The sequence below is a fragment of the Salvelinus namaycush genome, chromosome 21, assembly GCF_016432855.1.
Source record: "Salvelinus namaycush isolate Seneca chromosome 21, SaNama_1.0, whole genome shotgun sequence".
Classification (NCBI taxonomy): domain Eukaryota; kingdom Metazoa; phylum Chordata; class Actinopteri; order Salmoniformes; family Salmonidae; genus Salvelinus; species Salvelinus namaycush.
In genome coordinates, this window is record NC_052327.1 from 5,617,695 (window position 1) to 5,643,723 (window position 26,029).

General features: G+C 44.0%; 1 protein-coding gene across 1 annotated transcript; it reads right to left on the minus strand.

Annotated features, from left to right (window-relative positions):
* Positions 1 to 11,377: 11,377 nt before the first annotated feature.
* phlda2 (pleckstrin homology-like domain, family A, member 2) lies at positions 11,378 to 12,920 on the minus strand. Its single transcript, XM_039018020.1, has 2 exons — positions 12,303 to 12,920; positions 11,378 to 11,722 (listed from the first exon to the last, which is right to left on the minus strand). The coding sequence occupies exon 1, from the start codon at positions 12,754 to 12,756 to the stop codon at positions 12,340 to 12,342; it is 417 nt and encodes a 138-aa protein (XP_038873948.1). The 5' UTR covers positions 12,757 to 12,920; the 3' UTR covers positions 11,378 to 11,722; positions 12,303 to 12,339.
* Between the last annotated feature and the right edge of the window lie 13,109 nt (positions 12,921 to 26,029).

Genomic DNA, 26,029 nt, shown 5'->3' on the forward strand with positions numbered 1-26,029 from the left:
TATTTTATCAAACGGGTGGCATCCATGAGTCTAAATATTCCTGTTACATTGCGCAACCTTCAATGTTATGTCATAATTACGTAAAATTCTGGCAAATTAGTTCGCAAAGAGCCAGGCGGCCCAAACTGTTGCATATACACTGACTCTGCGTGCAATGAACGCAAGAGAAATGACACAATTTCACCTGGTAAATATTGCCTGCTAACCTGGATTTCTTTTAGCTAAATATGCAGGTTTAAAAATATATACTTGTATATTGATTTTAAGAAAGGCATTGATGTTTATGGTTAAGTACACATTGGAGCAATGACAGTCATTGATTGATTGTTTTTTATAAGATAAGTTTAATGCTAGCTAGCAACTTACCTTAGCTTACTGTATTCGCGTAACAGGCAGGCTCCTCGTGGAGTGCAATGTAATCATGTGTTAGAGCATTGGACTAGTTAACTGTAAAGTTGCAAGATTGGATCCACTGAGCTGACAAGGTTAAAAATCTGTCGTTCTGCCTCGTTCCTAGGCCGTCATTGAAAATAAGAATGTGTTCTTAACTGACTTGCCTAGTTAAATAAAGATTAAATAAAGGTGTAAAAAAATAAATTAAAAAAACGGCAAATCGGCGCCCAAAAATACTGATTTCCGATTGAAATCGGCCCTAATTAATCGGCCATTCTGATTAATCGGTCGACCTCTAGTGTGGACGTGATCTGGGGACTACTTTTATCTTACTTCAGAGTTAGACATCTTACTTATATTACAACAGAATAATATTGTCAAAAAGTGTCTTTTGAGTTGAATTCCAGGTGATGGTGAGTTCCAAGAGTGTTTTTTTTTTATACAAGAGGAAGTGAAAGCAGTGGTGGAAATAGTACCCAATTGTCATATTTGAGTAAAAGTAGATACCTTAATAGAAAATGACTCAAGTAAAAGTGAAAGTCACCCAGTACTTGAGTAAAAGTCTAAAAGTATTTGGATTTAAATATACTTATATATCAAAAGTAAATGTTATTGCTAAAATATACTTAAGTATCAAAAGTCAAAGTAAAAGTATGAATCATTTCAAATTCCTTATATTAAGCAAACCAGACAGCACTATTTTATTGTTTTTTAAATTTACGGATAGCCAGGGGCCCACTCCAACACTCAGACATAATTTGCAAACAAAGCATGTGTGTTTAGTGAGTCCGCCAGATCAGAAGCAGTAGTGATGACCAGGGATGTTCTCTTGATAAGTGTGTGAATTTGACAATTTTCTGTCCTGCTAAGCATTCAAAATGTAACGAGTATTTTGGGTGTCAGGGAAAATGTATGGAGGCTAGTGAGGCTAGTGAGCAATCATTTTAGCCAGGTAGTCTAAGACACCAAAAAATAAAAGCATGTACTGTATGACAGAGTGATAGACCGTTTCATCAACATGAAAGAGAGGAGGATGGCATTGGCGTTTCTCTATAAGTAGGGTGAGTCAACATGGTTTATACTTGCACGCACACATTCATTCTTATTGTCTCAGCCTTAGGCCTATATATCACGGTCGCGAGGCATATGATGAACAGGTTATAGAGCAAACAACGCATTTATCACATCACATAGGGGGGGGGGTGATTTTACCCATGCACCACTACTGCTGTAAGGACATGAGAGGAGTAGTGTGGGAGAGGCTTATGTCTCTGATAACTAATAGAGAGATATTTCCGACGCCCGCCCATCCTCTCGCCACACACACACACACTGCCCAACCCTCGCCAGTCACCACTAGGGCTGCAAAATTCCTGGAACTTTCAATAAATTCCTTGTTTTTCCAGAAATCCGGGTTGGAGGATTCCAGAGTTCCTGCTTATTTCCTCCTGATTCAAGGAATCCTCCAACTGGGATTTCGGGAAAACCAGGGAATTTATTGAAAGTTTTGCAACCCTAACCACCACGTCCACAGAAAACACGAGACTCAGTGAGGTTGCTTACTGAGGTTGCTTACTATATACTGCAGTTCTGTTGAGGTTCACTGCTGGATCCAAATACATAGTTCATCTAGGAATAGTACGACGAAGCAATGGCCTGGATCTCAGAAAAGAGAGAATTGTGAGATCATCGGTGTACTTGCTTCATATTGACTCCAACTATACCAAATGGTCACAGCTCTCTCCTATCTATCTTCTCTCTTGGTTGCATTGTGCCCAAGTGAAAACACTCCCCAACAATACAATCACTATTCCACAGCCTGCCATGTTCAGCAGTCCACATAATGACAGCCTGTTGTCTATTGACGACACTAGGGATAAAGTATGGGCTGAGCCTGCGCCAAGAGTACACGTCAGAGGATGTTTAAACAGATGCAGTACAGTAAAGAGAGGACTTAGTCTATTTGGTCTGTCTGGTATTCTGTTATATCTCATTGTAAGTGTCCATCCATGGAAGGAGGAGAAGTACAATAGCCCAGATGCTCCGGAGAGCGATAAGAGAACCACATCTACGATGACCATCATGAGGGATGGATTGAATACATACACTATATATACAAAAGTATGTGGACACCCCTTCAAATTAGTGGATTCGGCTATTTCTGCCACACCTGTTGCTGACAGGTGTATAAAATTGAGCACACTGCCGTGCAATCTCCATAGACAAACATTGGCAGTAGGCCTTACTGAAGCGCTCAGTGACTTTCAATGTGGCTGTCGTAGGATGCCACCTTTCCAACAAGTCAGTTCATCAAATTTTTGCCCTGCTAGATCTTCCCCAGTCAATTTTAAGTGCTGTTATTGTGAAGTGAAATGTCTAGGAGCAACAACGGCTCAGCCGCAAAGTGGTAGGCCACACAAGCTCCCATAACGGGATCGCCGAGGGCTGAAACGCGTAGCATGTAAAAATTGTCTGTCCTCGGTTGCAACACTCACTATCGAGTTCAAAACTGCCTCTGGAAGCAATGTCAGCACAAGAACTGTTCATCAGGAGCTTCATGAAATGGGTTTCCATGGCCGAGCAGCCGCACATAAGCTTAAGATCACCATGCAAAATGCAGCGTGTCGGCTGGAGTGGTGTAAAGCTCACCGCCATTGGACTCTGGAGCAGTGGAAACGAGTTCTCTTGAGTGACGAATCAAGCTTCACCATCTGGCAGTCTGACAGACGAATCAGGGTTTGGTGGATGCCAGGAGAACACTACCTGCCCGAATGCATAGTGCCAACTGTAAAGTTTGGTGGAGGAGATATAATGGTCTGGTGCTGTTTTTAATGGTTTGGGCTAGGCCCCTTAGTTCCAGTGAAGGGAGATCTTAATGCTACAGCATACAAATCAAATCGAATCAAATTGTATTTGTCACATGCGCCGAATACAACAGGTGTTGTAGACCTTACCGTGAAATGCTTAGTTACAAGCCCTTAACCAACAATGCAGTTCAAGAAATAGAGTTGAGAAAATATTTACTAAATAAACTGAAGTAAAAAAAATATTAAAAAAATATGTAACACAATAAAATAACAATAACTAGGCTATATACAGGGGGTACAGGTACCGAGTCAATGTGTGGGGGTACAGGTTAGTCGAGGTAATTTGTACATGTAGGTAGGGGTAAAGTGACACTGCATAGATAATAAACAGCGAGTAGCATGGGTGTTAATGCAAATAGTCCGGGTGGCCATTTGATTAATTGTTCAGCAGTCTTATGGCTTGGGGTAGAAGCTGATAAGGAGCTTTTGGGTCCTAGGTCCGCTCTGGTACCGCTTACCGTGCAGTAGCAGAGAGAAGAGACTTCGAGACTTCCAAGACTTGGGTGACTGGAGTCTTTGACAATTTTTCGGGCCTTCCTCTGACACCCCCTAGTTTATAGGTCCTGGACTGGTCCCCAGTGATGTACTGGGCCATACACACTACCCTCTGCAGTGCCTTATGGTCGGATGCCGAGCAGTTGCCCTACCAGGCGGTGATGCAACCGGTCAGGATTCTCCCAATGGTGCAGTTGTATAACTTTTGAGGATCTGGGGACCCAAGCCAAATCTTTTCAGTCTACTGAGAGGGAAAAGGTGTTGTCATGCCCGCTTTACGACTGTCTTGGTGTGTTTGGATCATGATAGTTTGTTGGTGATGTGGACACCAAGGAACTTGAAGCTCTCGACCCATTCCACTACAACCCCATTGATGTTAATGGGGGCCTGTTCGGCCCACCTTTTCTTGTAGTCCATGTTCAGCTCTTTTGTCTTGCTCACATTGAGGCAGAGGTGGTTGTCCTAGCACCACACTGCCAGGTCTCTGACATCCTCCCTACAGGCTGTCTCATCATTGTCGGTGATCAGGCCTACCACTTTTGTGTCATCAGCAAACTTAATGATGGTGTTGGAGTCGTGTTTGGCTACTTAGCCTTGGTTGAACAGGGAGTACAGGAGGGGACTAAGCATGCACCCCTGAGGGGCCCCAGCGTTGAGAATCAGCGTGGCAGATGTGTTGTTGCCTACCCTTACCACCTGTGGGCGGGACATCAGGAAGTCCAGGATCCAGTTGCAGAGGGAGTTGTTTAGTCCCAGGGTCCTTAGCTTAGTGATGAGCTTTGTGGCCACTGTGGTGGTGAACGCTGAGCTGTAGTCAATGAACAGCATTCTCACATAGGTGTTCGTTTTGTCCAGGAGTGAAAGGGCAGTGTGGAGTGCAATAGAGATTGCGTCATCTGTGGATCTGTTGGAGCGGTATTCAAATTGGAGTGGGTCTTGGTTGATCTGTTGATCTTGGGTCTTGTTGATGTGAGCCATGTCCAGCCTTTTAAAGCACTTCATGGCTACCGACATGAGTGCTATGGGTCGGTAATAATTTAGGCAGGTTACCTTTGCTTTCTTGGGCACAGGCACTATGGTGGTCTGCTTGAAACATGTAGGTATTACAAACTCTGTCAGGGAGAGATTGAAAATGCTTTGAGTAAACGTCCTGGTAATCATTCTGGCCCGCGGCTTTGTGATTGTTGACATGTTTAAAGGTCTTGCTTACATCGGCTGATGCATGCTTCAGTGTTGCTTGCCTCGAAGTGAGCATAAAAAGCATTTAGTTCGTCTGGCCGGCCCGCGTCACTGGGAAGCTTGTGGCTGGGTTTCCCTTTGTAGTCCGTAATAGTTTGCAAGCCCTGCCACATCCGAGGAGTGTCAGAGCCGGTGTAGTAGGATTCATTTTTAGTCCTGTTGCGGGACTTCTTATAAGCATCCGGATTAGTGTCGCGCTCCTTGAATGCGGCAGCTCTAGCCTTTAGCTTGGTGCGGATGTTGCCTGTAATCCATTGCTTCTGGTTGGGATATGTTGGTACGGTCACTGTGGGGACGACGTTGTCGATGCACTTATTGATGAAGCCTGTGACTGAGGTGGTATACTCTTCAATGCCATTGGATGAATCCCGGAACAAATTCCAGTCTGTGCTAGCAAAACAGTCCTGTAGCGTAGCATCCGTGTCATCTGACCACTTACGTATTGAGCGAGTCACGGGTACTTCCTGCTTTAGTTTTTGTTTGTAAGCTGGAATCAGGAGGATAGAATTATGGTCAGATTTGCCAAATGGAGGGCGAGGAAGAGCTTTGTATGCGTCTCTGTGTGTGGAGTAAAGGTGGTCATGCTGGTAGAAATTTGGTGAAACGGATTTAAGTTTGCCTGCATTAAAGTCCACGGCCACTAGGAGCGCCACTTCTGGATGAGCATTTTCTTGTTTGCTTATGGCCTTGTACAGCTCGTTGAGTGCTGTTTTAGTAGGATAGTCGGTTGGTGGGTAGGATAGTTGGTAGGATAGTCTTAATCGTAGATCATCCAGGTTTTTTTTTCAAATGATTGCACGTTGGCCAATAGATGGCAGTGTAGGTTTACTCACTCGCCTACGATTTCTCAAATGGCAGCCCGACCTCCGCCCCCTTTTTCTCTGTCTTTTCTTTACGCGGATGATGGGGATTTGGGCCTGGTCTCGAGAAAGCAGTATATCCTTTGTGTCGGATTCGTTAAAGAAAAAATCTTTGTGTAGTTCGAGGTGAGAAATCGCTGTTCTGATGTCCAGAAGATCTTTTCGGTCATAAGAGACGGTAGCAGCAACATTATGTCCAAAATAAGTTACAAACAATGCGGCAAAAAAAACAAAATAGCACATTACTACTATTACTACCAGATTTAACGACATTCTAAACAATTCTGTGCTTCCAACTTTGTGGCAACAGTTTGGGGAAGGCCCTTTTCTGTTTCAACATGATAATGCCCCGTGCACAAAGCGAGGTCCATACAGAAAAGATCGGTGTGGAAGAACTTAACTGGCCTGCACAGAGCCCTGACCTCCACCTCATCGAACACCTTTGGGATGAATTGGAATGCCGACTGTGAGCCAGGCCTAATCGCCCAACATCAGTTTCCAACCTCACTAATGCTCTTGTGGCTGAATGGAAGCAAGTCCCCGCAGCAATATTCCAACATCTAGTGGAAAGCCTTCCCAGAAAAGTGAATTTAAAAAAACTAAATATAGCTCTCTCTCTCTGTCTCGTTCTCTCTCTCTCCTTAATTTTTAAATAAATGAATTTGTTAAAAAAAATGCAACTCTTGTCTTTCTCTCTCTGAGTCTCTCTCCCTCTCTGAGTCAACTACTCACTTCTCTCCGAGTCAACTACTCACTGTTATAGCAGCAAAGGGGAGACAAACTCCATATCAATGCCCATGATTTTGGAATAAGATGCTTGACCAGCAATACTTATTTTCCACCATAACTTGCAAATAAATTCATAAAAAATCCTACAATGTGATTTTCTGGATTTTTTTTCTCATTTTGTCTGTCATAGTTGAAGTGTACCTATGATGAAAATTACAGGCCTCTCTCATCTTTTTAAGTGGGAGAACTTGCACAATTGGTGGCTGACTAAATACTTTTTTGCCCCACTGTATATTTTGAGCTGCATATTTCTTATGGCAATTTACAATTTTATGTTTGTGCTGCACCTGATCCTATAGCTGTACAGCAAATCAGCAGTCTGTTCTCTAGCGCACTCGACATGTGTTGATTGACAGTTTGCTGGTCCAATCAGAGTGCCGAGTGTGCGTTTCACTGTTGCATGTTTTTTTCTATCAAGTCTCAAATCATCAAATTGGTGACTTGAGTCAGACTTGAGTCCAAGTCATGTGACTCAAGTCCACAACTGGTTATGATAAGAAGGGTTGGCTTAGAACGTTTTTTTTTTGCCTGGTCACAGACATCTGATGTGTTGTGCACTGAAGTCCACAAGCGAAGGGAAAACTGTGAGAGGATGAGAGTGCGTAGATGCGAGAAGGAATTATACAACGAGCAAAATGTTCATGCTGTTTGTATGTGGCTGCTATTTTTTATTTAAGCTTTATTTTATCGGGTGGTCATATTGAGATCAAGGTCACTTTAACAGATGAGCCCTGAATGACAGAAATGACAGAAAATACACACATCAATATAAATACAAAATGCAAACAGAAAGAAAAATACGGTCCTAAAAAAACGAACACATTCATCAGTAATAAGGTTTTCAATCAGCTTTCTGGTAGAGAATGCAGTGATGAGTACTAAAAATGTTGCCTGTAATAAAGTGTAGTGTGATATAATAAACTGCATCTAACGGCTTATATGGCAGCAGCTGCGTTCATACAGATGATGTCGCGTAGTCTAGGGCCGATGGGAAAGTCGACTATGAAAGTGAACTGCGTTTGCGCGTGACCAGGGGTGCCACCGATTCTGTTGAAAAACCTTTCTTAAACGGAAGCAAACAGAACAAAACGGGGATAAACATACCTGAATTTGTCCTGTAAAAAATTGGTTTGCAACTGTTGGACTAATGATTACACCCTAAATCAGCTAGAAGCAGGCGGTGTGCAAGTGTGCAAGGCGATATTGAATGTGTCACTTGTCTGTCACCTTGATTACTCAAAATGTTCTCTCGACCTGTGCACCGACGTTGTAAACTTTAATTCATAGGCTCGGTTATAGCAACATCATGATGGGTATAAGGAAAATTAGAGTATCATGTAGTAGCCTAACCCTATCAATGTTACATTGAACTGGCTAAATGGAATAGAAATGACAGTCATCCAATATGCTGTAGTAGAAATAAGGCCATGCTCATTAACAAGGAAAATCTTCCTCCCTCATCTTAAACATCACCGACTGCCACTGGTGTGAGTGTGAGTGAGATTAAAGTGGTGCCAATTTGTTGAGAGTGGTATATTTAGGCAGGAAGCGGCTGGTTCCTGGTAGTACTCCTTAGATCATTGTATCCTTTGATGTGGTCATTGTAGTGTGATCTGGCTTCAAAGCCACTGGAGGACTGACTCCACTACCAGCCATACTGGGCTCTGGGAGACAGCGTGGCCTGGGGCTCGGCTTACACTCACCTCTGACCCCCCTATAGACCTATGTGCTGTGGATGTACAGGGCCCGGCACTGTAGAAACAGAAGGGGTAGAATAGGCTTATATACAGTGTATTCGGAAAGTATTCAGACCCTTGACTTTTTCCACATTTTGTTACATTACAGCCTTATTTAAAATGGATTAAATACTTATGTACATGTGATATTCCAGTTTTTTTTTTTTTTATAAATTAAAACTTTCTAAAAACCAGTTTTTGCTATGTCATTATGAGGTATTGTGTGTAGATTGATGAGGTAAAAAATAACTATTTATCTATTTTAGAATAAGGCTGTAACGTAACAAAATGTGGAAAAAGTCAAGAGGTCTGAATACTTTCCGAAGGCACTGTAATACACTGAACTTCAGGGTAACACGTTACCACTTCATCCAGGTATAATTCTTTCTAAATTGTTATCAGCATATCAGCATCGAAAATGTATAATGTAATACAACAAGGCTCACGGTGTTATGTTTCTCTATGCATACCTTTTTCAACTGTCTCAAATTGGCTGTTATTTAGTCCTGATCATGAACAAAAAGCAGGTGCGGTTCCTGAAACTGGTGCAGTTCCTAATTACACAATTAACATCTCATCATGTATAAAAATACTGGGCAGGCCATTATTTTAGACCATTATTTTGGCTACCGTGGCTATGCCCCCATAGGAAGACAACGCGCCCATCCACAAGGCATGAGTGGTCACTGAATGGTTTGACGAGCATGAAAACGATGTAAGCCAAACACCATGGCCGTCTCAGTCACCACATCTCAACCCAGTTTAACACTTATGGGAGATTCTGGAGCGACGCCTGAGACACTGTTCTCCACCACCATCAACAAAACACCAAATGATGGAATTTCTCGTAGAATAATGGTGTCACATCCCTCCAAGAGAGTTCCCAGACACTTGTAGAATCTATGCCATTGTGCGTTGAAGCTGTTCTGGCTCGTGGTGCCCCAACGACCCTATTAAGACACTTTATGTTGGCGTTTCCTTCATTTTGACACAGGCACACCACCAACATGTACACACGTGTTCCAATTTACACATATGGGGTGTCATGGGAGTTTGGATAAAGACTGAATAACCCCCCTGTTTATGGCTTCTTGTGAGTCATTGTGAGTCATTCTATAGCAGGGTGTCTAACTCAACATAATAACCATGGGCAGGTCACTTTGTGTATAGATAACAGGGCAGTAAAGTGGGCCTTGTTACACATCCCTGTGTTTGCCATGTCCTGTGCCCATAGCTTAATGATCTCTCTCTGTGTGTGTGTGTGTGTGTGTGTGTGTGTGTGTGTGTGTGTGTGTGTGTGTGTGTGTGTGTGTGTGTGTGTGTGTGTGTGTGTGTGTGTGTGTGTGTGTGTGTGTGTGTGTGTGTGTGTGTGTGTGTGTGTGTGTGTGTGTGTGTGTGGGCGGGCATGTGTTGGGTAAGGTATGGCTAGAGCAACACGAGCATCTTTGGGAAAGTTCTCTTATTACCTGTACAACATTGTCCACACGTTCAACCATTAAAACTGTAATTATTAATATTCTATTTCAATATTTTCTTTGGTTTAATCATAGAAATAGAATCTCATTCTAGTTCTGAGGTTAATCACCGGGTATGTTTGATTTCCACGCATGTCGTTAGGTGATTCCGCCCCCGCAGATTCCTTCAGGCTCTGGGTACAACACACCCTGGCTTTAAAGGTATGTGTTCAAAGGGCCCGTTGATACAGGTGTAGTGAAACCACAACCCTTATCAGTCATAAAGTATGTATAATAAAGCATGACAACCGGACATGACAAACAGGGTGCAACCTGTGATAAAAGGAGGGACTTTCCTATCATACACTGCTCATTAGTGTGGTATGTCAGGAAGCCATTGTGCTGTGGGTTATGATTTGGCATATTTTAACAGCATGCTGTTACTGTATATTTCATTGGTGGATACATAACATAAGATATATTTGATAGATCTTTTCATTTATAGTGCTCTCATCTCAATTTGTACCTCAATACAAATTGAGATCTTACAAAGGACTTCACGGATAAAGGCTCTGATTAATAAAGAGAAAAGGGGATTAATATGAAGATCTGTATTTTGGTCAACGTAACATCAACATCAATTTTATCCATAACATTAATTTACCAATATATGAGAGAAAAACATATGGCTATTGCAGTGGTTCCCAACATCTTTTAACCTTGGCACACCTTGATGGGATATAAAATTGCGCCCGAGTGGCCTAAGACACTGCATCTCAGTGCAAAAGGCATCATTGCAGTACCTGGTTTGAATCCAGGCTGCATCACATCCGGCCGTGATTGGGAGTCCCATAGGGTGGCACACAATTGGCCCAGTGTCGTCCGGGTTTGGCTGGGGTAGGCCGTCATTGTAAATAAGAATTTGCCCTTAACTGACTTGCCTAGTTAAATAAAATAAAATTCAGCTGCACACCTAAAATAACCCCATCTCATCTTTTCCAAACTGAAAAAATCATACATTTGTGACAAGTGTTCTTACAGGTGAATTAGGATTATTTGATAGTTAATCAAATGTTATTGGTCACATACACGTGTTTAACAGATGTTATTGCAGGTGTAGAAAAATGTGTGTTTAGAGTCTGATTAGGCTTAGCCAGAGTCATGTATTTCTTATGACTCTGGGCTTAGCTATACCACTGCCATAGAAAGATAGTTCATTTGTGTTTACCCCTTTTCACAGACAAAGTGAAATTAAACAAATGACTTTGCTTGTGATGTGCGCCCCCTCAAATGATACAAATGTACCAACAGCCTGAGCACACTGGACATGAAACAATGATACGGATGTAACCATGTACTAATTCATGTATTATCTGACCAGTACTAGTGCTCCCAAGTCAAAATGCCATGTGCATTCAACAGGTTACGTTGATAAGTGAGTGTAAAAAAAATAAAAAATAAATGATCAGGAAAAGTTCGCGGCACACCTGAGAGTTCCTGTTGAACACCGGTTGGGAATCACTGGGCGATAGGACCACATTTTCTTCAAAAATGTATGAATATTTATTCAAATAAATACACACTGAAATAGTAAATAATTTAAACATAAGCATGTATCCAAGAAAAACATTTTCTTGACACAAATAAATTAACACATTTTTGCAATGTCATTCAGGAGGCATCCCTCCTCAGAAAAGCGCACTTTGAAATACTTGAAAGTTCAAGGATTCAGTCTTGAGTTTGAGCATTTTAAATTCTCTTTTAGAAGCTTATCAGGGCAGAGGTTCCTAAGGGAATGCGCTGATCTGTCCCGAACAATCCTTCATCCACGGACCGGGTGACGTCTTTCTTTGGTCCAAGTTCCTGTTCTTCATGGTCCATAACTGACTCTGAAGGAGACGAAAACAGATAGGATTAAAACTATGTTTTACCGCCAGAATTTTAGTCACTCTCAGTCAGATATCATTAACATGGCATAAGTTGTGGCAAAATGTGTAAAATTGCAGGAAATTCACTCTAAAACTGCAAAAATGTCTACCACTACGTGACAGAATGTGTAAACTTGTAGGACATTTTCTGTAGAACTCAAAAAAAAAATCTCTTCCCCATCAACATGTGTAGAATTGAAGGAAATTAATTTAACTGAAAATGTTCTCTTTGGATGTCAAGAGGGGGCGACTAAAATGTTAAGGCCGGGCTAGGCCTGGCCCTGATTGTAGGCATCTGTCAAACAGTAAAAGTAGGCAAGTCTAACATGGTTAAAACCTTTCATAGGCCTGTGTATATAAGGGAAAGACCACATGTGTTTTTTTTCTTTCATGAGAGTACTTTAATAATGTATCTCCACTCAGGTGTATTTCAATAATTATATAAAATAGGCTATGCTGAATATTTTTTTTAAACATTTATCCCCTCACCATTGTTTAAAACCGCTCTATGGTGCGTAATGGTCAATGCTCTGCGTCTTACCATATTCGGAGTGTGGTAGCTAATCTCCCAAAGCCATTCAGGGAGCTCTGGCCATGCGGCTCTCGTGCTGTCCCGGGGACCCGCTCTCGTCGTCCTGTCGCGTTTTAAAGTCCTGAATAGCCTTTCTGTTCTGGAAGTCAATCAGTGCCATGGTGATCACTGCATTCCAGCAGTTATCTTCACCGGAGCACCGAAAATCGATCTCCTTATTGTCCGTGGTAACAATGGTGAAGTAGACAAACTTGCCGGTGCGCTCAACACAGTCCACTTTCTTGATAGACTGGAGTTTGAGCTCCTTGCTCTTGGTTCGCTTCTGCGTGTCGGCGTAGATGTTGAGGCTATCCGTGGTCAGGACACACGTCTTCCTTTTCCAGAACTGAAGGAGGTTGTCACTCCTCTTCTCCAGCTCTCCCTCTTTCAGGACCTCGGAAATCTGCTCTGCTGACATTTTCATGTTTTTTTTTATCAGTGATACAATTCGGGTTGTGTTTATAGTTTTTTGAGAGAAGCAGACGCTGGCAGAGGTGGTGGATTCCTCAGTTGTTTCTTCCCGAAGTCCTCGGAGAAGGAGCTTCTCAGCGGAGGCTTGATAATCCAGAGTTGCGTTATGAATGAACAGAGAGTGGCGGAGTTATATATATAGCAGAGCGTCTGGGCCCTTCCCACTTGACGTCAGTCGGTTTAGGAATGCATCAACAGTTGCCTGAGTAAGTCATGGTGGGCGTGGGGTCGGAAGTCCTGGCGCTGGGTTTAGCTAACTTGGAACTAATTACATCTCCAACATGTTAATTAGTAACCACGCATCCTACTTGAGGGCTGAATCCAAACATTGACCCCACACAGTAATGACTTTGACTCATGCTTTGAGAAAAACGGTCGTATTACCAGAAACCAAAAGGACTAGGCAATTCAGTCCATAGCAAAATCAGTTCTGATCATAAACATTCTTTGTGGGATAAATATCATTAGAAACGCAGTATTATAGCCTATATGTATTTATGAGGTAAAGGTCTGTTATTAAATATGTATTAATCATTTATTTGATGTTTCCATTTTAATTCCTCCCTTGCTGACTCTGCAACATGTGTGTCTGGGTGATGGGAAAATGGCAGACAACGGATTTCCATTCTAAATAAACTGATAATAAAGTATATTATATTCTTTTCTATCAGTATTCTACCAGTTACAGTTGAAGTCTGAAGTTTACATACACCTCAGCCAAATACATTTAAACTCCGTTTTTCAAAATTCCTGACATTTAATCCTAGTAAAAATTCCCTGTTTTAGGTCAGTTAGGATCACCACTTTATTTTAAGAATGTGAAACGTCAGAATAATAGTAGAGAAAATGATTTATTTCAGCTTTTATTTATTTATTTCATCACATTCCCAGTGGGTCAGGAGTTTACATACACTCAATTAGGATTTGGTAGCATTGCCTTTAAATTGTTTAACTTGGGTCAAATGTCGTTTTGGGTAGCCTTCCACAAGCTTCCCACAATAAGTTGGGTGCATTTTGGCCCATTCCTCCTGACAGAGCTGGTTTAACTGAGTCAGGTTTGTAGGCCTCCTTGCTCGCACACGCTTTTTCAGTTCTGCCCACACATTTTCTATAGGATTGGAGGTCAAGGCTTTGTGATGGCCACTCCGATACCTTGACTTTGTTGTCCTTAAGCCATTTTTCCACAACTTTGGAAGTATGCTTGGGGTCATTGTCCATTTGGAAGACCCATTTGCGACCAAGCTTTAACTTCCTGATTGATGTCTTGAGATGTTGCTTCAATGTATCCACATAATTTTCCTGCCTCATGATGCCATCTATTTTGTGAAGTGCACCAGTCCCTCCTGCAGCAAAGCATCCCCACAACATGATGCTGCCACCCCCATGCTTCACGGTTGGGATGGTATTCTTCGGCTTGCAAGTCTCCCCTTTTCCCTCCAAACATAACGATGGTCGTTATGGCCAAACAGTTCTATTTTTGTTTAATCAGACCAGAGGACATTTCTCCAAAAAGTATGATCTTTGTGCAGTTGCATGTGCAGTTGCAAACCGTAGTCTGGCTTTTTTATGGCGGTTTTGGAGCAGTGGCTTCTTCCTTGCTGAGTGGCCTTTCAGGTTATGTCGATATAAGACTCGTTTTACTGTGGATATAGATACTTTTGTATCTGTTTCCTCCAGCATCTTCACAGGGTCCTTTGCTGTTGTTCTGGGATTGATTTGCACTTTTCACACCGAAGTACGTTCCTCTCTAGGAGACAGAAGGCGTCTCCTTCCTGAGCGGTATGACGGCTGCATGGTACCATGGTGTTTATACTTGCATACTATTGTTTGTACAGATGAACGTGGTACCTTCAGCCGTTTGGAAATTGCTCCCAAGGATGAACCAGACTTGTGGAGGTCTACAATTTTTTTCTGAGGTCTTGGCTGATTTCTTTTGATTTTCCCATGATGTCAATCAAACAGCCACTGAGTTTGAAGGTAGGCCTTGAAATACATCCACAGGTTCCCTTCCAATTGAATCAAAATATGTCAATTAGCCTATCAGAAGCTTCTAAAGCCATGACGTCATTTTCTGGAATTTTCCAAGCTGTTTAAAGGCACAGTCAACTTAGTGTATGTAAACTTCTGATCCACTGGAATTGTGATACAGTGAATTATAAGTGAAATAATCTGTCTGTAAACAATTGATGGAAAAATGACTTGTGTCATGCACAAATCAAATCAAATTTTATTTGTCACATACACATGGTTAGCAGATGTTAATGCAAGTGTAGCGAAATGCTTGTGCTTCTAGTTCCGACAATGCAGTAATAACCAACAAGTAATCTAACCTAACAATTCCACAACTACTACCTTATACACACAAGTGTAAAGGGATAAAGAATATGTACATAAAGATATATGAATGAGTGATGGTACAGAACGGCATAGGCAAGATGCAGTAGATGGTATAGTGTACAGTCTATACATATGAGATGAGTAATGTAGGGTATGTAAACATAAAGTGGCATAGTTTAAAGTGGCTAGTGATACATGTATTACATAAAGATGGCAAGATGCAGTGGATGATATACAGTACAGTATATACATATACATATGAGATGAGTAATGTAGGGTATGTAACTCATCTCATATGTATATGTATATACTGTACTGTATATCATCCACTGCATCTTGCCATCTTTATGTAATACATGTATCACTAGCCACTTTAAACTATGCCACAAGTAGATGTACTAACCGACTTGCCATAACTATAGTTTGTTAACAAGAAATTTGTGGACTGGTTGAAAAACGAGTTTTAATGACTCCAACCTAAGTGTACGTAAACTTCCGACTTCAACTGTATCTATTCTATGAGTATTCTACCGGAATTCTACAGGTATTCTATTCTATTCTCTGTTTCTCAAAATAAACACACAAAACACCTATTGGACCAGCTTGTCAGACATGAGTCCTGCTATTTCAGTGGATGTCACATTTGACCGAAACACCCCCAAACATCCTCAGGGCAATATTCAACTGTAGAGGAGGACGTTTCATCAGGCCACACGTCAGCAGCTCCCCAAGCAGAATGGGTTCCAAGGGTCAGCTAAAGTACCAGCAGAGGCAGCAGACACTCAAAGTGAATCTCTGGTAGACACAGTTGTGTGCTGTAAGGGGAGAGTTGATGGCCCCTCTGTATCTGTGCTATGGTTTTGCTAAGATATGGTTGTGATCTAAGATAGGAGTTGTTGGCTCTGAATAGGGTTGTACAATTTCGGTAACTTTCCCAAAGTTACCCAGGTTTCTGGAATCAGGAGGGATAAGTAGGAAATCGGTGAATCCTCCAACCAGGATTTCTGGAAACCCAGAGAATTTGGGCAAAGATAAGATGTGTTTCCTAGACCTTATCTTTGTTTGTAGCAGGCTTCAGCCCAATATATGGTAGAAAACACAAGTGTCTTCCGTGTGGGTCGCAGACAAAAGCAGAAAAAAAGACGCGCATTGGCCATGTGGATGTTTCTGCGTAATTCCCAATTTTTTTAAATGCTGCATAAAAGTATCTGCAACCTACCAGTATGACACTTGTCTGTTGGGTTTTAGATGGATGAAGGCTTAGATTGCAGCAAATGTCCCAAGTGTCTGAAGCCTCTAAAGTGTGTGTGTGTGTGTGTGTGTGTATGGAGGGGCAGAGGAGGAAGGATGGAGGAGGCAGAGATGGGAGGATGAAGTGGGGATGTCAGCAGCTAATAACTCTCCAGGTTAGCCCTGAGGCCAATGTCACCCAAATGCTAACGCCAGTGAACAAAATGTGAACCCCTGTCCAAAGTCTTTGTGTGTGTGTGTTTGTATTTGTCTACTCAAGTGTGCATGGTGATCTTCAACCAAATGTAATTTCTTTGATGGATGTGTTCCCAGCACCCACTTCAAACTCTTGTGACCACTGAAGATGTTTCTCTATCAGTCTCCTTCTCAGACTCCTCGTGGAAACAACAGAGGCACTACTTCACCAGTCCCCTCTCTCACACATAGAAAACTGCACCCTTACCTTCTAACACGTACAAACACACACCAATCTTCGTAAAAGCACAACTCTCCCTCATTCCCCCACTGAAACACAGAGAAAACTGTCCCACATACAACCTCAAAAGCACACAGTCGGCTTAGGGTTGTCGAGGTCATCTTTAGCCATTCTCAACACTCAACAATTGCTTATTGATGTTCAGAACGTGATTGTGTGACTTGATCACGGTTAGGAAAAAAGACTACTATTACTTGAGATAATACATAGTTGTAAAGCAATTATAGCAAATATAGTCAAATGTGAATGTAATTGTTAATTCCTTATATTGAATAGAGATGTGTGATGCACTTTTATGACCTCTGACTATACAGTGCCTTCAGAAAGTATTCATACACCTTGACATTTTACAAATTTGGCTGTGTTACAGCCTGAATTCAAAATGAATTTAATATATTTTTCTCACCCATCTACATACAATACCCAATAATGACAGTGAAAACATGGTTTTAGACATTTATTGAAAATGAAATACAGAAATATCTAAATTACATACGTATTCACACCCCTGAGTCAATACTTTGTAGAAGCATCTTCGGCAGCGATTACAGCTGTGAGTCTTTCTGGGTAAGTCTCTAAGAGCTTTGCACACCTGGATTGTGCAATATTTGCACATTATTCTTCAAAAAATTCTTCAAGCTCTGTCAAGTTGGTTGTTGATTATTGCTACACAGCCATTTTCAAGTCTTGCCATATATTCTCAAGCCAATTTAAATCAAAACTGCAACGAGGCCATTCAGGAACATTTGATGTCATCTTGGTAAGCTACTCCAGTGTAGATTTGGCCTTGTGTTTTAGGTTATTGTCCTGCTGAAAAGTGAATTTGTCTCCCAGTGTCTGTTGGAAATCAGACTGAACCAGGTTTTCCTCTAGGATTTTGCCTGTGCTTATTCCATTTATTTTATCCTAAAAAAAGTCCCTATTCCTTGCCGATGACAAGCATACATATAAAATGATGCAGCCACCACCGTGCTTGAAAATATAAAGAGTGGTACTCAATGATGTGTTGTTTCATATTTGCCCCAAACATAACGCTTTGTATTCAGGACATAAAGTAAATTTCTTTGCCAAATTTTTGCAGTTTTAATTTATTGCCATATTACAAACAGGATGCATGTTTTGGAATATTTTTATTCTGTACAGGCTTCCCTCTTTTAGCTCTGTCAAATAGGTTAGTATTGTGGAGTAACTACAATGTTGTTGATCCATCCTCAGTTTTCTCATATCACAGTCATTAAACTCTGTAACTGTTTTAAAGTCACAATTGGCATCATGGTGAAATCCCTGAGCAGTTTTCATCCTCTCCAGCAACTAAGTTAGGAAGGACACCTGTATATGTATGGTGACTGGGTGTATTGATACACCATCCAAAGTGTAAGTAATAACTTCAACATGCTCAAAGGGATATTCAATGTCTGCTTTTTTTATTTTTACTCATCTACCAATAGGTGCCCTTCTTTGCGAAGCATTGGAAAAGCTCACTGGTCTTTGTGGTTGAATATGTGTTTTAAATGCACTGTTCAACTGAGGGACCTTACAAATACGTGTACGTGTAGGCTGCGGAGATTAGGTAGTCATTCAAAAATCATGTTAAACCCCCAGAGTCAGTGTCCATGCCCTCAGGAATATCTAATTAGGAAAACCCAATTAGCATAATAAAAAAAAAAATGGGCATAAAAATCTGTCTGTTTAAGCTAGAGATATTTTTTTTGTTGATGCATTGGCTGCATCTCAATCTACCACATCCGCCAATGTCGTACTTGTGCATCTGCGATGAAAGGTGACAGAGAGTGGTGTTTGTCAGACCATGAGACATGCCGACAAACGGTCTTCTCACAAAATCGTCTGTAGTGTCCGAACGGTTTGGAAAGATGAGACTCCCACAAACACGATGTTGTTCTCCATTTTGCTCTACAACCCCCACATCCGTCTTGAGACTCGTCTCTAGTCAGTACAGCCGATCTGCCAACTTCTGTCTGTAGCATCCGAACAGTTTCGGCTACACACTATGACCCCTCTGTGGAAACGTGATACTCTATCCGAACACGTACAGTACCAGTCAAAAGTTTGAATACACCTGCTCATTCAAGGGTTTTTCTTTATTTTTACTATTTTCTAAATTGTAGAATAATAGTGAAGACATCAAAGCTATGAAATAACACATATGGAATCATGTAGTAACCAAAAAAGTGAAACAAATCAAAATATATTTTATATTTGAGATTCTTCAAAGTAGCCACCCTTTTCCTTGATGACAGCGTTGCACACTCTTGGCATTTTCTCAACCAGCTTCATTAGGAATGCTTTTCCAACAGTCTTGAAGGAGTTCCTGTCACGACTTCCGCCGAAGTCGGTCCCTCTCCTTGTTCGGGCGGCGTTCGGCGGTCGACGTCACCGGTCTTCTAGCCATCGCTGATCCACCTTTCATTTTTCATTTGTTTTGTCTTGTTTTCCCACACACCTGGTATTCATTCCCTCATTACATGTCGTGTATTTAACCCTCTGTTCCCCCCATGTCTGTGTGTGTAATTGTTTATTGTTGAGGTTGGCACGCTTCCGGCTGGTTTGCTCCGGGTTTATTTGATTACCCGTGCTTTGTGGCAGCCTGTACTTGTGTTTTTGTACTTTGTGCTGCCTCACTGGTTCGTTGGGCATTTGTTTTGTGACGCAGTTGCGTTCTGTGTAATGATTGCCTTAGTAAAGTGCTTTGTCCACTCATCTCTGCTCTCCTGCGCCTGATTTCCATGCACCAGCTACACTCACCTCTTGACAGTTCCCACATATGCTGAGCACTTGTTGGTTGTTTTTCTTTCACTCTGCGGTCCAACCCATCCCAAACCATCTCAATTGAGTTGAGGTCGGGTGATTGTGGAGGCCAGGTCATCTGATACAAATCTACATCACTCTCCTTCTTGATCAAATAGCCCTTACACAGCCTGGAGGTGTGTTTTGGATCATTGTCCTGTTTTTCAACAGGACAAGTTCCGGCACCAGTTCCGGCACCATCCCCCACACCACTACCTGCCTCCGTCCCATCTGAGCCGGTCCTCGGAATACCCCGGTCCCTCCCGAAGCGCTTTGACGGCGCGCCAGGGAAATGCAAGGGATTCCTTCTGCAATGCGACCTGTACCTAGGCCGAGGCTGTCTCCGGCAGAGACAGGGTTGCCACCATCATCTCGACACTGACCGGACAGACCCTGGACTGGGGTGCCGCGGTCTGGGAAACGGGCGGACCCGAGGTCGAGTCCTATTCCGACTACGCCAGGGATCTAGGACCGCCTCGAAGTTTGCCCTGGAGTTCCGGACCATCGCGGCATGCACCGGATGGAATGAGTCGACTCTGGTCACCGTGTTCAGCAGCTAACTGCGGGAGGAGGTACAAATGGAGTTAGCCTGCCATGATGACAACCTGTCACTCGACCAGCTAATCAGCATGACGATTCGTTTGGACAACCTCTTGCGGTCCCGACGGAGACCTGCGCGGAATCCGGAGCCCATGGCTACACCTGCTCCATGGCCAGAGCCGATGGAGATGGGCTCTACACGTTTGCCCGGGGCATTTGCCCTATTGTGGAGAATGGGGTCATTTCTCCCTGACCTGAGGAGGTGACAAGCCAGGGAATTCTCCTGCCTCAACCCAGGTAGGATGCAAGATCTCCCCTTCTTTTCTGTCAACTCAACCAGGGTGTTTTCCCATTAAATTCCCTGAATACCCTAGCTCCTCACTCCCGTTAGCTCTGATTGATTCCGGAGCTGCCAGGAATCTTTTGGCCACTGCACTGGCCACTGCATTACGCATTCCTTTGGTTCCCCTACAGTCACCCATTCCGGTTCGAGCCCTGGATAATCTTTTTTTTATTTATTTTTTTATTTTTTATAAATTTTATCCCATTTTCTCCCCAATTTTCGTGGTATCCAATCGCTAGTAATTACTATCTTGTCTCATCGCTACAACTCCCGTACGGGCTCGGGAGAGACGAAGGTCGAAAGCCATGCGTCCTCCGAAGCACAACCCAACCAAGCCGCACTGCTTCTTAACACAGCGCGCCTCCAACCCGGAAGCCAGCCGCACCAATGTGTCGGAGGAAACACTGTGTACCTGGCCCCCTTGGTTAGCGCGCACTGCGCCCGGCCCGCCACAGGAGTCGCTGGAGCGCGATGAGACAAGGATATCCCTACCGGCCAAACCCTCCCTAACCCGGACGACGCTATGCCAATTGTGCGTCGCCCCACGGACCTCCCGGTCGCGGCCGGCTGCGACAGAGCCTGGGCGCGAACCCAGAGACTCTGGTGGCGCAGTTAGCACTGCGATGCAGTGCCCTAGACCACTGCGCCACCCGGGAGGCCGAGCCCTGGATAATCATCCAATAGGGACAGGGCTCGTACATCACATCACTGTTCCCGTTTCTCTGCTGACCTATAATACTCATTTAGAACAGATCACCTTTTTGATTATAGACACCCCCATGCACCCCGTTGTTTTAGGTCTCCCCTGGTTGAGTTGACATAACCATGTTATTTCCTGGTGCTAGAGGAGACTGCTGGGTTGGTCGCAGGAGTGTCAGGGGAGGTGTCTTGCGGTGTCAACACCACTACGGTGGAAAGTCCGGACCACGCCCCTCAAGTGGAGTTACCGAAGGAATACCAAGATCTGCACCAGGTTTATCTAAGACCCAGGCTACCTCCTATCCACGGAGGGAGTGGAGATGGAGGAGCAATGCATCAGCGCAGTCAGGTCATGGCCCATCCCCAACTCTGTGAAAGCAATCCAGCGATTCCTGGGGTTCCCCAACTATTTCCGGAGGTTCAACCCGGGCTTCAGCACGGTGGTCGTGCCTCTTACCTCCCTGCTGAGAAGAGGTCCCCAGCGGCTTCGTTGGATGGCAGAGGCAGAGAGGAGTTCAAGACACTGAAGGCACGCTTCACCACTGCTCCCGTGCTGGCACATCCCAACCCCTCACTTCCATTCATTGTCGAGGTGGATGCCCCCGAAGTGGGACTCGGGGCAGTGATGTCCCAGTGCACCGGAACCCCTCCAAAGCTGCGGCCCTGCGCCTTCTACTCCAAGTAGCTGAGCCCCGCCTAGAGGAACTACGTAGTAGGAGACCGGGAACTCTTGGCGGTCAAGAAGGCTCTGAAGGCGTGGAGGCACTGGCTGGAGGTGTCCAAACACCCTTTCCTGGTGTGGACGGATCACCGCAACCTGGAGTACATCAGGGCAGCGAAGAGGCTAAACCCGAGACAGGCCAGGTGGGCTCTATTCTTCGCCAGGTTCCAATTCACGCTTTCTTATAGGCCAGGCTCGAAGAACGTGAAGGCAGACGCTCTGTCTTGCCTCTATGATGCAAAGGAGAGGGAGAGGAGACCCCATCATCTCTCCATCCCGTATCATTGCGCCAGTGGTGTGGGACGTAAACGCCGACATACAGCAGGCCCTGCGCACAGAACCTTCACCTGCACTGTGCCCGGAGAACCGCGCCTACGTGCCCACGGGTGTGCGGGACACCTCCTTACCTGGGCGCACAAGGCGCCTGTGTCGGGTCATCCTGGGATAAGCCATATCATCGCCTGCTGACTGAGAAGTACTGGTGGCCCATCTTGGCTAGGGACGCCCGGGGTTAAGTCTCTCTCTGCTCCATCTGTGCCAAGTCAAAGCCACCCAGACACCTCCCTTATGGAAAGCTCCTTCCCCTGCCAGTTCCACAATGACCCTGGTCTCACTTTATCACTGACCTTCCCCCCTCCCAGGGGAACACCACCGTTCTTGTAGTTGTGGCTCGGTTTTCCAAAGCTTGTCGCATCCTTTCTCTGCCTGGGCTCCCGTCAGCCATGCAAACAACGGAGGCTCTTTTTATGCACGTCTTCTGGCACTACGGGATCCCAGAGGACATTGTATCAGACTGTGGCCCTCAGTTCACCTCACAAGTATGGAAAGCGTTCATGGAACGCCTGAGGGTCACGGTCAGTCTCACCTCCGGGTAGCGTCCTCAAGCTATTTTGCAGGTGGAGAGGGTCAATCAGGAAGTGGGCAGGTTCCTGAGGTGTGACTGTCAGGACCGGCCAGGGGAGTGTGCAGATTTCTACCTTGGGCTGAGTACGTGCAGAATTCCCTTCGCCACCCCTCCACTAACCTCACTCATTTCCAGTGCATGTTGGGGTATCAGCCGGCCCTGGCACCCTGGCATCCGAGCCAGACCGAGGCCCCTGCGGTGGACGAGTGGTTTCGGGGGGCTGAGGAGACCTGGAATGCTGAGCACACTCATCTCCAGCGGGCCGTGCATCGGCACAAGGAACAGGCCGACCGCCACCACAGTGAGGCGCCTGTCTTCTCTCCAGGCGACAAGGTCTGGCTCTCCACCCGGAACCTGCCCCTCCACCTGCCCTGACGGAAGCTGAGCCCGCAGTTTGTGGGGCCGTTTAAAGTCCTGAGGAGGGTTAATAGGGTAACGTACCTTTTGCAACTCCCTGCTGATTACCGCATTAACCTGACTTTTCATGTGTTTCTCCTCAGGCCAGCGGTGTCTGGTCCCCTCGCTGATGCTGGACCCAGTGATGCTCCGCCTCCTCCTCTGGACATCGAGGGAGGTTCGGCGTACTCAGTCCGTGAAGTCCTGTATTTGAGGCGTCGGGCGTGGCGTCTCCAAGTACCTCATCGACTGGGAGGGGTACGGCCCAGAGGAGCGGTGCTGGGTTCCTGCGGTGGACATCCTGGACTCTTCCCTGACCAGGGATTTTCACAGTCGGCGCCCTGACCGACCCGCACCGCGTCTCTGTGGTCGTCCCCGAGGCCGGTTGTCAGGGGGGGGGGGCTGTCGGGGGGGGGGTGCTGTTACGGATCCCCCCAGTACAGCTGCTCCGGAGGTCACGAGTTCCGGAGGTCTACGTCACCGTCCTTCTAGGCGTCACTGAACTGGATTCATTACCATCAACTCCGGACTGTCTTGTCTCATTACGCACACCTGGTTCCCATTCCCCCTGAGTAGTATGTGTATATATTTGCCCTCTGTTCCCCATTGTCCTTGTCGGTTATTGTAACCATGTTCGTTGGTCTTGTGAGCACCTGTGCTGTTGTATCGGCTTCCATGCGACGTGTTATTGTGCACTTGTTTTACGGGTTTCGTCCCGTGTATTATTTAGAGGTTTACTACAACTCGCTCTTTTGTTTGGGTGGATAAAATAAACCCCCCGATTACGTATTCCTGCGCTCGTCTTCTATCATTATACAGCGTGACAATATAGCTTAGAAAGAACCCCCTCCTTATTGCAGCAGTTCCCAAACTAGGGGTCCTGATATGAAAATGGAGACACAAAGATGATATTGTTCTTGTGCATGTCAAAATCATTGTAATGTGGTTAACCTTCAGAAAAAACATTATACCAGAGAGAGCCTTTAGATCATGGAAAAAGGCCACACATGATCGTTGCATTTGAATAAGTCCTATGGTGAATGACTAGGCTTGCTACACTATGAAACCACACACTATTGCAGAGACTTTGATATTACCGGCCACAATTGATACTGTGAAAACAATGTGTGGGGAGGCAGAGGCTAAGAAACTCACATCAATACCTTTGTCAGATAACACTGTTAAACAAATAATGTATGCTATTGCTAGCGATCAAGAGGAAACTTTGACTGAACAACTCAAACTCCCAAGCTTATTCTCTCCAAATGGACATTCGCTGTGAGAGGCCTGATTTTTTGTTCGCTATACATGTTGGGGGATACTATTCACGATTCCCAAGCATCTCACGGAATCTGTTTTTTGTCAATATAGTCACACAGCACACTGAACATCGCCTGTGCCATTGCATGCTTGGGAATCGTGCGAAAACACAATATGTATTTCTATTAGCTAACCACAATAGCCAAACACACAACCGCATATTTTCACCATGTTTCCACCGCATAGGTAGCTTTCACAAAACCGACAAAATAGAGATAAAATTAATCACTAACCTTGAACAACTTCATCAGATGACAGTCTTATAACATGTTATACAATACATTTATGTTTTGTTTGAAAATGTGCATATTTGAGGTATAAATCATAGTTTTACATTGCAGCCACCATCAAAAATAGCACCAAAGCAGCCAGAATAATTACAGAGAGCAACGTGAAATACATAAATACTCATCATAAAACATTTATGAAAAATACATGGTGTACAGCAAATGAAAGATAAACATCTTGTGAATCCAGCCAATATTTACGATTTTTTAAGTGTTTTACAGCGAAAGCACAATATACACTGCTCAAAAAAAATAAAGGGAACACTTAAACAACACAATGTAACTCCAAGTCAATCACACTTCTGTGAAATAAAACTGTCCACTTAGGAAGCAACACTGATTGACAATACATTTCACATGCTGTTGTGCAAATGGAATAGACAAAAGGTGGAAATTATAGGCAATTAGCAAGACACCCCCAATAAAGGAGTGGTTCTGCAGGTGGAATGAATGCACATCTTACCTGTTGTTCTGCCGGAAACTTCTCAGAATAGATGCCACTGTTGAGGGTTGCAGATTTGGCTGCACTCTCAGACCAGCCTCTCTCATTGATAGATCATGATTTATTACATGATCAATTATAGCAGCCCTAATCTCATCTGAGACTACAGCTCTTGATCTTCCTCTCAGTCTTCTTCCACCACGCATACGTACTCCTCTCCCTCTCCCAGCCACTCTGTTTCCTCTGTCAGCCACTTCTCTATCTCTGGCTGGGTCCATGTTTACATTACAGTACAGAATTATTCCTAAGATGTCCCCTTTTGTATAGATGGTAATGAAATTGAAAGACTAACACCTGGGTAGGTGTTCAGCTACAATGGGAATTCAGCTGTGGTTGGTCTAATTGTTTTGATAGTACTTAATTTTTTAGATTTGGAATATATTTCAATAGGGTATTACTGTACTGTAGTTTTGGTGGTGGTTGTGTCCGAGTGAGAAAAGAGTTCATGAAAATTGAAAGATGTAGTCATTGAATGCATTTTGTGCCAAAGCAAATGAAAAATGATCCATAGTTTAGCCCACATAGACTGCTGTTGTGCTCACTGTCTGAAGAGTTTTGAAAAAGTGACCTAAGTATTGAGAAATGGGTCCTAGCAATTGTAAAAAATATCAATCCAGGTTGGATGTGACAGCCGAGATGAGGTGTG